The sequence below is a fragment of the Sesamum indicum genome, linkage group LG3 (assembly GCF_026168435.1).
Source record: "Sesamum indicum cultivar Baizhima isolate 11 linkage group LG3, ASM2616843v1, whole genome shotgun sequence".
Classification (NCBI taxonomy): Eukaryota; Viridiplantae; Streptophyta; class Magnoliopsida; order Lamiales; family Pedaliaceae; genus Sesamum; species Sesamum indicum.
Window position 1 is genome coordinate 24,631,885 of NC_142659.1, and position 17,820 is coordinate 24,649,704.

At 35.1% G+C, this 17,820-nt stretch overlaps 2 protein-coding genes across 2 annotated transcripts; one reads left to right on the forward strand and one right to left on the reverse strand.

Annotated features, from left to right (window-relative positions):
* Nucleotides 1–414: 414 nt before the first annotated feature.
* On the forward strand, nt 415–4,121 carry LOC105158684 (Leucine-rich receptor-like protein kinase family protein). Its single transcript, XM_011075518.3, has 2 exons — nt 415–2,291; nt 2,412–4,121. Exons 1-2 carry the CDS (start codon nt 745–747, stop codon nt 3,892–3,894), a joined length of 3,030 nt encoding a protein of 1,009 aa, XP_011073820.1. The 5' UTR covers nt 415–744; the 3' UTR covers nt 3,895–4,121.
* A 2,162-nt stretch (nt 4,122–6,283) lies between these two features.
* TIF3H1 (translation initiation factor 3 subunit H1) lies at nt 6,284–12,640 on the reverse strand. The gene is made up of 12 exons (XM_011075519.3): nt 12,469–12,640; nt 12,297–12,376; nt 11,665–11,781; nt 11,429–11,532; nt 9,881–9,947; nt 9,038–9,171; nt 8,863–8,911; nt 8,099–8,170; nt 7,916–8,017; nt 7,775–7,842; nt 7,285–7,437; nt 6,284–6,698 (listed from the first exon to the last, which is right to left on the reverse strand). The coding sequence occupies exons 1-12, from the start codon at nt 12,476–12,478 to the stop codon at nt 6,641–6,643; spliced, it is 1,014 nt and encodes a 337-aa protein (XP_011073821.1). The 5' UTR covers nt 12,479–12,640; the 3' UTR covers nt 6,284–6,640.
* Between the last annotated feature and the right edge of the window lie 5,180 nt (nt 12,641–17,820).

Below are 17,820 nucleotides of genomic sequence, written 5' to 3' on the forward strand. Positions count from 1 at the left end.
ATTGAAATTTCCAATTCATTCCCTCACAAAATGCCAAGAAGTGGTAGTTGTGTGGTAGAATTACAAAAAATTCTTCACCACGAATTACAACAAAGGAAAAATGTGAGACCCATTTGAAAAGGTGAATTCAAAAGGTTGAAATTACCAAAACCAAAAGAATTTCAAAAAGTTGAAAAACTATGAGAAGGGACAAAACAGCAGATGACATAACAAGCGACACACCATGAATTGAAATGCTAACATTCATCTTTTTTCTTGATGGGTTGCAGCACAAAAACTCACAGTTAATGTGTTTGTGTGTGTTTTTATATATAGATTTGGACCAATTTGAGGGGTGTGTGTCAGAAAATATGGTGTCCACAGTTGGACCAACTTTGGTACTTTGTCATGATAGAAATAATTGTAAATTTTCACCAGAAAAAAGTTAAAAACATTCTGCTTGAATTCCTGTGTTTGCATGACTTCATTAAAGTCTTGTATCCCCCGGAAAAAATTGAAAGGAAATGTAAAAAACATTCAGTCCATTTCAATGGGCATAAGCTGAACTGTAATAACTCTCTCTCTCTCTTTCTTTTCTCTCTCTAGAGTGTAGTCACTCCCGTGAGCAAAGCTCATCTCATTTTGAGCCATATCTAGCAATCCCAACTCAAGATCTGAACATTCCGTGGTACCACAATAACAAACTTCTCTCTTGCTCACCAATGAGTGACTGAAAATCTATCTGTGTTCATCTTCGAGTGCTGAATGGGGATGAAAATGAGGTGTTACGCAGTGCTAATGATTTCGTTTGTGTGTCTCACATTTCTGACGGGGTGTTTCGGTGGAGAAACGCTTCAGCTGAACGATGATGTTCTGGGCCTCATCGTGTTGAAATCAGGGTTTCAAGACCCTTTCAAGTCCCTGGATTCCTGGAATGAAGATGATGAATCCCCCTGTGCATGGAAGTTCATAAAGTGCAACCCTGGAAACAACAGGGTTTCGGAAGTTTCACTTGATGGCTTGGGCCTATCGGGGAAGATTGGTAGGGGCCTGGAGAAGTTGCAGTCGTTGAAGGTACTTTCTCTGTCTAGCAACAATCTTACGGGCAGCATCATCCCGGAATTGGCTCTTATACCAAATCTTGAAAGGCTTAATCTTAGCAAGAATTCCCTTTCAGGCAATGTCCCTTCATCTCTTTCCGACGTTTCTTCTCTCCAGTTTCTTGATTTGTCACAAAATTCTCTATCAGGGCCTCTACCTGATGACATGTTCCAAAACTGTTTTTCACTTCGGTATCTTTCTTTTGCTGGAAATCGTCTCGAAGGGCCAATTCCAAGCACCCTTCCCAGATGCACAACCCTGAATCACCTCAACCTGTCTAGTAACCACTTCTCTGGGAACCCGAATTTTTCTGGGGGAATTTGGTCGCTTACGAGGCTCCGAACGCTGGATCTTTCCAACAATTTGCTGACGGGACCCGTCCCAGTTGGCATGGCTGTCATGCATAACTTGAAAGAGCTTATTTTACATGGAAATCAGTTTTCAGGAGCCTTACCAGCTGATGTTGGCCTCTGTCCACACTTGAGTAGGCTAGACTTTAGCAACAATCTCTTGATTGGACCAGTTCCACAGTCTTTGCAGAGGCTAAATGCACTCAAATTCTTGAGTTTAGCCAACAACTTTCTTACTGGAGATTTCCCTCAATGGATTGGTCAAATGAGCAGCCTGGAATACCTAGATTTCTCAAACAATGGCCTGACAGGATCTCTTCCTACTTCTATGGGAGACTTGAAGTCACTGAAGTTTCTTAGTCTATCTAATAACAAGTTGAGTGGATCCATTCCCACCACCATTGCTGAAATTTCCAGCTTATCCCTGGTCCGGTTGAGAGGAAACACCTTCAACGGTAGCATACCGGAAGGTTTGTTCGATATGAAATTGGACGAAGTGGATCTTTCAAGAAATGAGTTGACAGGGTCCATTCCTCCTGCATCTAGTAAGCTTTCTGAGACCCTTCAAATATTGGATCTGTCAGGGAACAATATCACAGGAGATATCCCTGCAGAAATGGGGCTTTTCAGCAGGTTGAGATATCTGAACTTGTCCTGGAACAATCTGGAGTCGAGGATGCCACCGGAGCTTGGTTTCTTTCAGAACCTCACTGTTTTAGATCTTCGCAGTAGCGGCTTGATTGGATCGATTCCAGGTGATATATGTGATTCCGGCAGCTTGGCCATCCTCCAGCTTGATGGAAATTCATTGACAGGTCCAGTTCCTGAAGAAATAGGCAACTGCTCATCACTCTACTTGCTGTGAGTTTTTAAAAGTTCTATTGATCATAATTTTGCATGCAGGTTTTTCCTTTTCTTTATCTCTTTTTTAGTTTTTCTTTTGTGGGGTCAGTGGAATGTTAATCATAAATTTTATCGCAGGAGCTTATCCCATAACAATCTGAGTGGCCCAATACCAGAATCAATGTCATTATTAAGCAAGCTCAAGATTCTGAAGCTGGAGGTCAACCAGCTGAGTGGTGAAATACCTCAAGAACTTGGGAGACTTGAAAATCTTCTCATTGCTAATATATCCTACAACAGGCTCGTCGGTCGGCTTCCTGCCGGAGGTATTTTCCAGACCTTAGATGCTAGCGCAATTGAGGGAAATCTCGGTATTTGTTCACCGTTGTTGAAGGGACCATGTAAGCTGAACGTCCCAAAGCCTTTGGTTCTTGATCCCTACGCCTATGGAAATCAAATGGGAGGCCAAAATCGAGGAAATGAACGCTCAAGAAGTTCAACAAACTTTAGGCACCACAGGTTTCTCAGCGTCTCAGCTATTGTTGCAATATCAGCTGCAGCTGTGATTGCTGTTGGAGTGGTTGTGATAAGCTTGCTGAATGCTTCAGCTCGGAGGAGAATTGCATTTGTTGACAATGCCTTGGAAAGCATGTGCTCAAGCTCCACAAGATCGGCCAACATGGCTGCAGGGAAACTTATTCTTTTCGACTCAAAGTCCTCTCCGGATTGGCTCAGTACTAGTTTTGATTCGGTACTTAATAAGGCAGCTGAGATTGGGGAAGGAGTATTTGGGACCGTGTACAAGGCTTCAGTGGGAGGACAAGGAACTACGGTTGCAATCAAGAAGCTTATTACAGCAAATACACTTCAATATCAAGAAGAATTTGATCGTGAAGTTCGAATTCTTGGGAAAGCAAGACATCCCAATTTGATTCCACTGAGAGGTTACTACTGGACTCCTCAATTGCAGCTTCTGGTATCAGATTACGCAGTAGAAGGAAGCTTACAAGCAAAACTACACGAACCGTCTCCTTCTTCTTTGCCACTTACTTGGGCCAACAGGTTCAAGATTGTGATGGGAACAGCAAAAGGACTTGCTCACTTGCACCACTCATGTCGCCCACCGATCATACACTACAACATAAAGCCTAGCAACATACTCCTAGACGAGAATCTGAACCCAAAGATATCAGACTTTGGACTAGCAAGGCTTCTAACGAAGCTTGACAAGCATGTTGTTAGCAACAGATTTCAAAGTGCACCAGGCTATGTGGCCCCAGAACTGGCATGCCAGAGCCTAAGAGTCAACGAGAAATGCGACGTATATGGCTTCGGTGTCCTGATTCTTGAGTTGGTTTCGGGCAGAAGGCCGGTCGAGTATGGAGAGGACAATGTCGTTATACTAAGTGACCATGTAAGGGTGTTGCTTGAACAAGGAAACGTGCTAGACTGCGTGGATTTGAGCATGGGAAAGTATCCGGAAGAGGAGGTTCTGCCGGTTCTTAAACTGGCCCTGGTATGCACTTCTCAGATACCTTCGAGTAGGCCTTCCATGGCTGAAGTGGTGCAAATACTGCAGGTCATCAAGACTCCTGTTCCAAACAGAATGGAAGCTTTCTGAGATTGTCAAATCGCCAGTCTCGGCCGTCTCACGGACATCATGAACGGGAAAACTTTGAACTGCACCTACTTTTGTATTTTCATATCACTAAGTTTTTCATTGACATTGCAGACTACTGATTCAAACATCTCCTCTTTAACTATTTGTAATCCTCCTGTCCTGTGAATTTGTCAGTAGTAGTTGCATGTTTTGGAGAAAATTATATACTCCTAGTTTAATTTTGTTAATTAGTTTAAGGGTAAATTACAGCGACCTTCTCTGAGCTCTGATATAATTACAAATACCCCTTCATTATTTGAAAAATTATCAATATTCTCCTGATTTTAGTGATCATTGAACAATCATCCCATTCCATTAGTCTCCTTTTAAGTTTTCATCCATTGTTTATGGTGAACTGACCAAAATGTCCTTATAGACTACGAATCATAATTTTATTCATTTTTTAAAAAAAAATTGTTTTTTATTGAATAAGTGAATAATTTTTTTTTATAATTTTTCAACTTTGTTTATCCATCCAATTTGATTTTTTTATAAATTTTTAACTTTTTAAAAGAAAAAATACAGTAAGGGCATTCTTGATAATTTCATACCTCCATCCAAGGATTATATAATTTTACCAAACATCAGTGAGTATTTGTAATATTTCAAACAACGAAGTATATTCATAATTATGCCAAATTTCAATGGAGGTGATTTTTAATCTACCTAACTTTAGTTCTTGCTATATATATTGTTTAAACATAGTCGCAGTTACTATGGTTGGTAGCTTCTGACTGATACTAACCCAGCACGTAGTGTGTTTAACCAAAACGCTTCAGAAGTTGCTTTTGTGACTAGAATGCAACTTTTGCAGATGATAATATTGTGAGATAAAGCTACGTATCTATCCATCTATGTATCTATTTGGAGTACATATATAGAAGTATAAGTTTGTCGTATTGAAAAGTCAGATTAAGGTCTATTAGAGTGAATATTGTTGAATACAAACCTCAATGAGCAAAATAGACAAAACTACGCTTTGATCCCATAGGTTAGGGGAATCGAAATATGCAGTAGTCACACGCTCTTTAAATTATCAATTTAGTCTCAAAATTGGAACATTTGGAGTTGGTACTATTTTTAATTATCTTTTCATTTTTGAGAGGATAATAATTTGTATTTACAGTAAAATCTGTATAAATTAATAATTTTGGGATCATGAAATTTTATTAATTTAGAGAGATATTAATTTATGGATAAATTAATAGTTTATAATTAAAAGAGAGACTTTTTAAATTCAGTAAATTTAATAAGTATTGAAAATAAATGAATTCATATATATTTTATTGATTATATTCATGCATCAACCAATTCTTTGTAACTAATTAAATTATGTATAATATCAATTTATTGTATACAATGTACTATTATATTCATGGACGCATGTATCAATTTATTGAAATTACTTAAAATATACATATTTACATTAATTCGTTGCACTTAAATAACTATTATAACCAATTAAATATATTCATGCATGATGAATGAAACATATACTATATAAATCTCAATATGAAAATAAAATAATTCATAACACCCAACCATATCTTCTCATCTAAAAGGCATGGCAAAATCATTCATGAATGATCAAATGCGTAAAGTATTACAAACTTCATATTTAATATTTATAATTATAAAATTTATGAATTATTAGAGTTTTAATGGTACCAAATATTTATAAAGAAATTTTTCAAAAAATTATTATCTTATCGAATTTGATGATTTTTTACAAAGGCCTTAATCGGGACCAGAAGAACTTATTATTTTAAAGAATTTATTAATTTATAAATTATTAATTTATAGAATTTTACTATATATAATTTATATTGTAGAATATATTTTGAAATTGGGAGACTCATACGATGCCCATTATTAATTTATTTGATACATAGACTTTTATTTATAACTTTAAAATATGTATTTTGAGATTTAAAAGTTTATATAATTAAACATTTTCAGACAAAATCTAATTACAATTAAAACCCTAATTGATATTATACTCCGTTGTGGACTCTGAACTTCGAATTGTGGACTCGGGGACAGTAGTAACATAAAGAGGTACAAAAATTGCCAATTATCATACAATCCAATCCCTTCAAGTATTAAATATGTGAAATAGTGCAGTCCCTCCGCCTTTATTTTTACTGCTACCCTCATCGACTGTTACACCTGAAACCCCTCAAACCCAACACCTCTTTGGTGGCTTACACCAACTCCTACCTTTATTATTACATCGGCAAACTGTAAAAATATGTGAAATAGTGTAGGCAATTTCTGTAATTTAATGTAGCTGAGGAGACACCGATGTGGTTAACCTAAAAAATAGAAAAACATCATAGCAACTCCTCCATAAACAAAATGGTAGAATGCATAAAAATAAAATTAGACCACAGAATAAAATACATGCAGCAGAACAGCATGGATCCAAATATCAATTATAAACAACAGGATATGAAGTATTTCCTATTACATCAGAAATCTATTCTAGAGCTCATGGATTACCTTCTTGTCGTCTGACGACTAGTAAGCGCCGCATAAGAAATCAAAAGGTTGCTGCAAACGAGCCAAATAAAAAAAAAAAGACAGACCCACAGGACCAAAAAATTCCATTTTACCATGCCATGCAACAATTATCGCGTTGTCTGGTATACTACAAGACCATGAGCAGCAATAGCTTGACCACAACCAGCTTTTGAGATGCCTTCATTTAGTTCTCATGAAGAGCTTTCATCAGATATAGCCTGCTAAAGCTTTGTCCAGCCACTCTGCAAGTGGTACATTGAGATAAAAGTCATTTACGCACAGATTCGAACGTAGCAGATTAAAATATCAGACTCTGCCTCAAATGAAATCATGAAAGCTAACAAGTAGTATCATAATGAATAATACAGCTAATACACACAACACTTTCAGGACCTATTTTGATTAATCATTTAAAATTTTGTCTACAAGTCCAAAACAAGTGGATTTACCATACAGGTTGGATCATCAGCAGAATAGGTAAAACCCACAATGACTTGTACACAAAGTAATATTAGTAAGAAAATCTCTAAGTATGAACAGTCATACACATACCGAACAAAATATGTACATTACTGAGGTCCTCCTGGAACTTATTTGGCTCACCAAGCGAACAGATATGAAATATTTTGGGGGAAGGAATGAATGCAAGAATATGGGGCAAAAAGTACCAAATAGACAAGCTACAAACAGAAAAATGTCCTACAGCATAAGTTCGCAGATTATGTATATGTAAGCAGTACTCAACTGCTAAATAAATATAGTAGTTGCACATAAACGGAAGTGGGGAAAGAATTGCAAAGAACCAATTGATAGATATTGAAAACCTACCCGTTGATTTGGTTGCAATAGTTAGCAATTTGATTTGTTATCAGAAAACTATCCAATCTTGATGGCTCAGGGATAGGCTTGAAGATGGGATTTGAAGGATCCTCCTCGGGTAATGGTTCTTCCCCCGCATTCTTCCGGGCCATGTTTTCAGCCCTACAGGAGGAAACGCCAAATCATGTATAAATCAAAAATGACTGTAGAATAATGTACAAAGAAACCTGCACAGAAGTGAAAGCCAAATAAAACTAAACATGTCAACAGGGCTAGAACTGGTGTCAGAACTGTAACAAACGAGCTACCAGCCTCACTCCATATAAAATCAGCAGGAAGAAGAAACTTGAAGGAACTTTCCTAACCCCACAAAGCCGCATCGCCCCCAAAAAATGAGGGAAACAGGGAAAACGTCGAACATAACAATAGCTACAGCAAAAACTGCCACTAAACCTTAATGAAACTAAAAGATGACCACTCCACTTATCTGGAGATTTACCTTCTTTTCTGAAGCCATGCCTGCTGTTGCGCTTGTTGACGAGAGAGATTCCTGTAGTAAAATTGAAACTAAAAGAGGAGGGGGGGTTATTATCTTATCAGCTGATCACAGTAATCTATGTGCAAGACTGGAAACACCCACCTTCTGTTGTTCCATTGACAAGTCATCCATACATTCAATCAGAAACTCCACATTTCTCTCTAGAAATGGACTAGTTGACAGCTGCAACCTGTCATAATCACACTGTCGCAAGAACGCGCCCGAGTTAGAAGTTTTACTCACATCAGTGGGTAAATAAAAGCACTACTAAGCAAATCTGAATACCTGTGTGACAGGAGTATCAGCCTCCAACTCAGTCATAAAAGCACTGACAAGAGCAGAATTTGAAACCTTAATCTGTCAAACAAAAAGACACAAACAATTGAGCAACTGCCTCATATCTGACCATCAGTCTAAAATGTTGTTTAACTAATACATCAAGCAAACAAATGTTATACCTTCATAAGAAGAAAAAGTAAGGACCAAAGTGCTCTATGTGCCATGCATGAGAGATTGAATGATGTACATGTAAAATCTAGAAGGAAGAAACAGAACTGCATCTCATTTCAACCTTCTAAAAGGATTCTGTTTGGCTCAACCAGGATATGCTAAGATTCCATCATTCTACATCAACCATTCAAGTCATTAAACTAAGTTATCTGAACAAGGAAAACTTTTCCGGGTGCAATACCCCTTGCGGGAAAAAGGAAATCTCCTTCGGAAATATCTGATCATTCTACATTCATTACTTCAGTCAAGTATTAAGTTGCTTCTTCAATTGCCAAATGAGTTCATCCTTTCTTGTGTTACATATAAAGAATAACTGCAGGACACTGGAAAACTGAGTTACGAGCTGGGGATATATCCCGAGTAACTTATGCAAAGAGGCATCTTTAACCATAAAAAGTAATGCCACAATTCTACCCCCCCAGTTAATTGGCATACAAAATTAATAGATATAATAGGCCCTTGAGCTCTTCTACGTCAATAAAGTAACAGGATATATAGAATTGAATCAATTGAACAGCAATAGAAAATCAAGAGCTTACAGGGATCTCTTCAAAGATATCCACCCATGAAAGATTCTTCTCCCTCAACCTGACAAGCATGCCATTATTAATGAAAAATATAGAATTTATGTTTATATTTAAACTCATTCAAGAATCAATCAGAACTAATAACAAGTTACTTTCCACTAAAGGTACAGAATAAAAGTAACCATACTTCTCCCCAGTGAAGTTATTACTGCGGTAAAGCTCCATGAATGAATCAGAAAGTTTCAGTGCCTTCAAAGCTAGGACGCCTTGGTTAGATCTTGATGGATCATAAATGATGCAGACACATCGTCTTATATTTTCCTGCAAACATACAAATTGCATTTGTTAGATACACAAAACCAACAATTACCATGAAGTTAATGCAGAATGCTTGCATATGGTAACGCTGCACATCACTTCAGGGGTGAGGAATTGGCATGGTTTGTTGGCAGCTAGTGAGTAAAGGCAATTTCAGCCATCTTGATGGGCCCATGTTTTGTTGTCTGGATGAATCATTTACATGCCGTAGAGCGCAACCAAAGAAGTATACAAAATAAAACCAACATGACTTGACAAGATACACCCTTGTTTTCAGAGCAGTAGTTATGCAAGTAATAAGACTACAATCATCTGATTCCGAATATTATGATGATACTGGATAAATTAGAGGATACATTTGTCTTTTATTTTCAGACCAACTTAAAAGTTACTAGCAACAGTATAGAGTGTCGGGTCCTGGTTGAGTATGACCAGATCTTGCTTAAGCATGTAGTCACTCAGCGTTTGTAACTAAAAGTTGAAACTCTTCCAAACAATGAAATAAAAAACCCAGAAACTCCAGCAAAGGTACCTACAAAGGGAAGATGTTCTCAGGATGGAAAATTGAAGGAAAAGTTCCAAATTCAGCAGCATCCTTAACTATCATACTACTGGTGCAACTGATATTTTTCTTTAATTTAAAATTTCAAGCCAGGAGGTAGACCAGTAAAGTACTACAGGGTATACCAAGAGAGAGATGGCCACATATTACCTGGTAATTCATAAAGGTCTCTATCAATTCCACTGTCTGGAAAGAACCAAACAAAGTTGACTGATACCTGTATGGAAATTACCAAGATTCATAAGGGAAATGACTTCCAGATAAACAGTCCATAAATGCTACATAACAAGTTTATCTGAAAACCATGGATGACTATGACATTCCAATAGAAAGATGCATTACACACGAAGCTTAACAAAAATTCACACCATGCATTAGAATTAGATGATAAAGGCTATGTACATCAGCAACAACATTGTAATACATACTTCACAATGAATTTTGTAATAGATGAAAAGAACTCTCAAATCTAAAGAAAAATGAGTGTTTAAACTGTACAAGTGGCTCCTATTAAAAAGCAAATTGCAGAACAGTTGAATAACTCTGGTCTAAATAATTTGATGAAGGTCATAGAACCAGCTTTAACAGCTGGATAGACCAACATTATCAAGAAAAAAAATTCACCACATTCCATGTTGAGGAAAATCATAGATTCCATTGAACTAATCTCTAAGTAATTCGTTCCTCCTTGGAAAGCTTTTACTCAACATCCTGGATACCTAGGGTAGAGTCGATGCTACTAATAAGATGGCATTGAATTATGTGAAGCATTTGATTTCAGATTGTTTAAATTAATAGATGGATATGAAATCAACAACCTTTTTGCACAGACAACATTACTTGGGTATTATTTATTTAATCTATAGGTCTACAATCAGCACTCTAAAATTTCTTATTGATTTGATACAAAAATGCCAATGGGTCCTTATAACAAATATGGAGCTTTTGGTTCCCAATCCAGACCTTTACAAGCCTCTTGAGTTCCCAGAAGCAATTATGAAGCTAGAGACACAAATAAACCAGACTATACAGTTTCAGCAACTTCTAATCATGGAACTTCCTCAGAACTTTTATTCAAGAAAAAGAACCAAACTAAGGGAATTCATCTGAATTTTCCAAATTCAATCTAAATCTTGTGGGTCAGTACCTCACACTTCCCTCCCTAAAGGAAGTTATTTTTAAATCACATTGATAATATTAAGACAGTTTTTGTAACATAAAAACAATGTTAAAAAAATTTGTACTTCTATCGTGAGTTTAGGTTACTGAGTTTGGAATGACTATCCATACTTGAAGGACTTGACATACATCTGATGGCCCACCTGAGGGATTTCTAGGTGCTGCTGTTATGCGTATAATACAACAGCACACTTAGATTTCACGCCATTGAAGTGAAAATATTCAATATCACTTCAAGCATAGGTAATTCTCACTGTAGTTTAGTGCAAAAACTCAAGTTTGAAATGTTCACAGTATTATCATCAAGTATATGAAAAGAGTTCAATCATTTATAGTTGAGACTTAACACCCATATAGTGAGCTGTCAAGCAAAAATACTCAGACATGACTACGCATACTACTAGAATATCCTCTTTGAAAATCAAGACAAAATATTTCCCAACATGCAGATGCAGGCATGATCCATGCTGAGTGCGGAAGGGTAAGGTGGACCAAGCTTGTGGGGAAGAGACTACTTACCATCCAACAGTATTGTTGTCAACGTTAACCTCTCTCAGGCATCTCATCATTTCAAGCTGGTAATTAGCACCTTCCGCTTCAATCTCTTCATCTTCCTCACGAATCTGCAACATCATATTTTAGATACTTTGGTCATAAAACATAGCATCAATGATAATCATATATTCTAATATGATGTGAAACTTCAATTTATTAACTGACAAAATAGAAATGAGTGGCTAGAGAAATTGGCATACCGGAAATGGGAAACAATTAGTAACTTCAAGAACACTGCCAACATCCAACCCAAGAAGCTGCCCAGTAACCAGAGCGGGAGAGAACTCCTTGCAATGCTTTATTATCTTCAAAATAACCTGTATCAAGCGTTTAAAGAGAAATTTTTAATGAAAAATTTTGACATTACTAATGAACTATCTCCAGGAAAAAAAAAAAGAACAAGAAAAAGACAAACAGACAATTGAAGAAAAAAGTAGCAAACCATGCAATTGCATTAGATCTGGCACAGTTGTGATAGGTTCAAATTTCTTCCAATAATCAAGAATCACATGTACAAGATGCAAGAAAATAGAACCACCGAATAATATGGGATAAAGTTAGCCCACTAACTCTTCACACGGTCCGCTACTTTGCACCAACAATTTATCAATTTTTCCTATTAAAAATACTGTCCTGCCACCCCAAATTAAACTTTCAAAAACGCCAATAGCTACTAGATTTCCCCCACCAGCCCAAACCCTCAATTTCCGGCTCAATCACCTAAAAAGAAAGGTTCTTTAACATAAAACAGCCAGAAATCAACCCTATACTGAAGCGAAACAGTTGGCAAACTCCAAAAACAATTAGTTCTTCTCTGCAATTAAAAGCTTACCAGTCCTTCAATCTGAACGACTCTGAGAGGCGTAGTCGCCTCCTCCGTCGCCGCCACCTGCAAAAACGACCTCGTAGCAGCTGCATTTAAATAATCCCACCAAAAATTCGTCAATCATTCAACAAAAAAAAATTCAACAAAAAGAAATTAAGTAAGAGAAGAGAGTACGCACTGTTCGCCATGAACGATGTAGAGAGGGAGAGGAAGAGAGAGCAGAAGAGATTACTCAATTGTAGCTGAATCAGATGGCCGAACCTTAGCAATTCAAAGGAAATATATTCCTATTCTAATTGAACGAAACCCTAGTCTTATTATTCTCCTGGTAAAGTGTTTCAATTGGACCCCATTACGTTTGCAAGAACTCACACGTATAGGCCTTCTACAATGGGCTAACTAATAAGGCCCATACCACATGGTATTTAAATTTGGTTTGAGTTTATTTATAAAATTTTATAACTTCCTACATCTTATCAGATATTTTTTGAGCTTACTTTTAAATATATATATATATCAAAATATTCGGATAAAATAAAATTATAAATTTTATAATATGTTATTAATGACAAACCTTATATTAATTTGAAGAAAATTGAACTAACTTGTTAAAATTTTAAAAATAAAAATACGTCTGGACGAACTTTAAAACATCTTATAAGATATTTCAAAATTTATAAAATATGTTTATTAAAATTTTTAGATAAAAAACTTGTAAGATTCAATATTAGAAGATTATAAGTTACTTTAGAAAAAATTTGAAAATATCCCAAATTCTTTTTAAAATTTTAGAAATTTACGTCAATATCATACTAATTATGAAGTTATCATTACTAGTATTTTGTAAGTTTTATAATTTTATTTTATGAAATCACTTTGAAAGCTCCTGTCTAAAAAATTTAGCAACCATTTTATAATATTTTAGCGGCAAAATCTTACTTTTCATCCAATAATTATAGGTGTATTGCACGTTTCATCCTTTATCTTTTGAATAAACACATTTAGTTCTGTAATTTTAATACTATTGATATATTTTATCCTGTAACTACTAACAGAACAATTTTAGTCCTATACATATTTTACTAAGACACATTTAGTTCGGTATTTATAAAAATTGACACTTCCAGTCTTGCTTTTGGTCGGAACAAAAAAAATGGTTGCAGAAAAAATTTACATGATGCTCACTCGCGGAAGATGCCGATGTTGAGGGAAATAGTCTATTTGAATAATGATACAGAACAATTTATTCGAAACGGATACTTCTAGAAATTAATATGCTAGGAAAAGGTTCATGGTACGAGCCCTTACTAGAAGCAGCAAACATGCTAAGGGAAAAGGCTCCTAAAGATCCTAATTCGCATCCCTCTAAGAAGGATGGACATAACCCCTCAGCGCACATGCATCCTGAGGACTCCAATTCCCCTCGAAAAGAGGTGATTTGTTTGATTATTATAGGACCAATTGGAGGAAACTCTCACAGCGCATTGCCACAAGGTGCCAAACAACAAAAACAATCTTACTTCAAACCAACGAAGCTAAATATGTCACGGTTTGATATGCACACGAGCGGAAAAATTAAAAAAATAAAGCACTAGACCAACCGGCCGCAACATTTATAGTTAGTAGTAATATCATATATATATTTATATAATATAAAAGAATTTAATTTCACATATTAAATACATGATATATTTTGTGGAATAAAATTGAAATTTGATTCATAAAATGATTTTATTTTTCTAAAATTTAAAATAAACAATTGAAAAATATCTTTTAGAAAATAAAGTGCAAGTTGACTTGGACTTTTCAAGGTCCTAACTATATTAGGAAGCATTCTCAACTTTCCTAATAAAGTTACAAGAGGGAATCCCATTTTCTTATTCAAATTTTTGTATTCATATATAATTAGGAATCATATATATTTTTGTTCAAAGTTATTTATTTATACTTTCTAAATAATGATCACAATCATATTAAGAAATAATTTGAATTTTTCTAATCAAATTGTATATACAAATTGTATGCAATTAGGAATCATATATTTTTCTCCAAATCATATTTAGTTATACTTTCTAAATAATGGTCCCAATCATTTTAAGAAATAATTTAAATGTCCTTCCTTAATCTTATATCCAAATGTAAATTAGAAAAATGAATATTGTTTGTAATTAAAAGTATTTATGGCATTAGGAAAATTTTAAAAATTCAAAATTCAAAATTTTGGGTGTTAATACGATTTTCTGCATCAGTAGCATATATGCTGGACCCTGCACACGTGCTACCAAGCATTATGCAACATGTACATCGGTGTGATGCCTACCCACGGAAGGTGTCACAACATTGTCTTTCATTATTTTTTATTTTATTCAATTATGAATACATATTTTAATTTAAAGTTGAATTAAAATAATGTTGAATTTTTTTTAAAAAAAATACATCAAGAAAATAAATTATCTTTAGATTAATAATGGAAATACCTTTAATCAATTTTGTTGAAACTATTACACAAAAAAAAAAATTTCCACACTTATTTTTATTTTATCTCCTAATAAGTTTCTCCATTTAAATTAAAATAGAGGTGGGCTTCTTTAATACATCAAATCCAAATAGCGATACAAAAATTATTATATACTAAAATACCCTACTAATATCATTGTGGTGGACGTTGTTTTTATTTATGTTACTTCCATAATTAAAAATTGTTCATCAAGTTTTGAAAAAAAATATGAAATTTTTCTAATCAAGCCTATAAAAAACGCAAATAAATATAATTCTTGTGGATGGTGTCACGTAAATCGAATATGAGTGAAAATAACTTCTCACATATCTTATAAGCTTCTATTAATTCTTTTGCCTTACATATCAATTGATTCATATTAATTTGCCAACACCTTTATTGTCGATTAATCTAAATATTTTTTATATCTTTTTCTCTCACTCCTACATTAATAATTATGTTTTCTCTATCTTATCAAGTCCAGGTCTAGCAGTAGCGACCCGAGCCAACTTGACGATCATATGTCTTGTGGTTCCCCGGCATACTAGGTAACCATGATCTCGAGATGCCCAGAACTTTTTACATTTTCTGAGATTTTATTTGTCCAAAGACTTTCAAGAAATTATGGCAAGGAACGCATCTTTGTTACTCTATGGAGGATGGGTTCCGGAGATAATCATGAACTCATATGCTGGGAGGTCGTACGATAATATGCGCATGCCAAACCCATGCTTCTATACCTTGGTAGAAGCATTGTTGAGGCGAGCTTCCACATATCCAATCGTTGAGAGTGAGCTCTAGCGATGAGATTGAGCTATTTATGCAAATAGTTGGAAATTACAAATACAAAGTGACAATATGGAATACTTTTAGCACTCACTAGAGACTATTGGCCGTAGGTTCCATTAAGTTCTACGTGCACTGTGTGGCCTGGCACAAGAGATCATCACTGGGCTAGACTTCAATGACATTCATCCACATCAGATGAACAACCTATATTTCTTCCCATACTTTAAGGAACACTTGAATTTTTAAACAAATTAAATTTATTTAATTTAAATTCTATTATTTTCCTAACAAAACACTAGAAATTTCTTTCAATAAGATTGCATCAGATAATGGATGGACTGCCAATACAAGTATGGATGTGACACAAGCAATAGAATATATATCATTCTCGTGTGAGTCACCCAACCCGAAATATGATGGTGATATGCGACCTTTGATATGATGTTCAGTCACATATATGTAAGGCGGGAAGGTAATGTTGTCACCTTTGCATCGTGCCATCCCACATTCCCTTTCTTTTTGATCCGTGAGTACTTAATAAAATTATTGTGGGTACCTAATCTCATATATGCATGGAAGTTCTATGTCATCTCCCTCAAACGCCTTAGATTTTCTCTATAATCATTGCAGATAAATACTATGTGGTGGATATTGGTTCACAAATTATGGATGCTTTCCTGCCCTCTACCAATGGACCAGGTATACCTAGCTAAGTATAGGGACCATGACCACTGGTGCATGACTCCACAATAACCATGTGCGTACCTAATTGCGCAACATTACTAAGAAGTGTTTTGAAATCCAATAATGGGGGATAGCAAACTACCTTATTAAGCACTAGGATGATATCACCATGGTTACGCATTCCATAACTACATATTACAAGTTTCTTCGGGATCATTTGATCTTCAATGAACCAGAGGATGAGATCGAGCTCAATGTGGAGTTATTTTACCACAAGGGGCAGCCCGCCATCGTCAAGATTGAAGTGCAATGTGTGATCCAGGATGGTATATAAACTATATGTAGTCAAATAATTGAAATTAATATTCACGACATATACGAAATTATAATGTAATTTCAATAATGGGCTCGTTAAAGTTGTAATGCACTAATATATTGTAATCTCAAAAGGAAAGTGTTTATATAAATATTGTATTAACCATTGAATTTTTTAAGAAAATGCAAGCTCCCCATGTGATATTTAATTTTGCTAAAACTAAAATATTTTAGAAAATATATTCATTCACTGATCAAATGTATTGAATAATCAGTTTAGCCCATGTATTTATAAGTTTACAATAAAAGAATTCTAATTTAATGTGTATTTCACTCGAAAAGAACCCAAATAGGTAAAGAAACTTTAATGATTATTCTATGTATGTGTAATGATTATGTGAGTTAAATAGAAATATTAACTACTCCTAACGATTTTGTAGGTGCACATTCATGGAATGAACAAAGTAGTTTGTTTCAATTAAAATGAGCTAATTTGCTATTACTAATTGAAGATGATGTCTTCCAAACAAGGGTTCACATGTTTTTTATTAAAAATCCTTTCGATATTCAAGTTAGATACTTGACGGGAGATATTCTTAACACTGCGTAAGTAAGTAGTTGCGACTTACTTTATATCTCCCTAACACTGCGTAAGTAAGTAGTTGCGACTTACTTTATCCCTATTTCCCCCTCTTTTGGTAGACATAGTCTCGTGGATAACGGATTGTGGATTCTAAAAATCCCTGCCACGTTGTTGGTTTATCTGTTACAACTGTCATCTGTCATTCTTTTGTATATATTGAAGGGAAGTATATCTACAACAACCCTAATCGGTTCAGCTGTAAAATTTTTGTCGCCACCAAACTTATTTGTTTGATCATATTGTATTTAAACAAAGCATTAAAATGATCAGACAAGTATACTCAAACTCAGTGAATGTCGGATGTTCTATGTTCGACTACATTCACTCATATATATATATCGTGTGAATGTATAAACATAGATTTCTATCATAAGAACCGCTTAAATTAACCATTTCGCAGGTAGAGTTTCCCCAAAACCAGATACACAGGGCGCTAACAAAATCCTGATTAACTATAAAAATATTCTCTGTCTGTCGGTCGTCGGGTTACTTTCAGGTGTTTCTTCCGGTTGCTATAAACTTGAATAAACAAAAAGAAAATGATTAATTTGATTATATTGAATCATAAACCACGTAGAAAGATCGATTTTAGCTACAGTTAC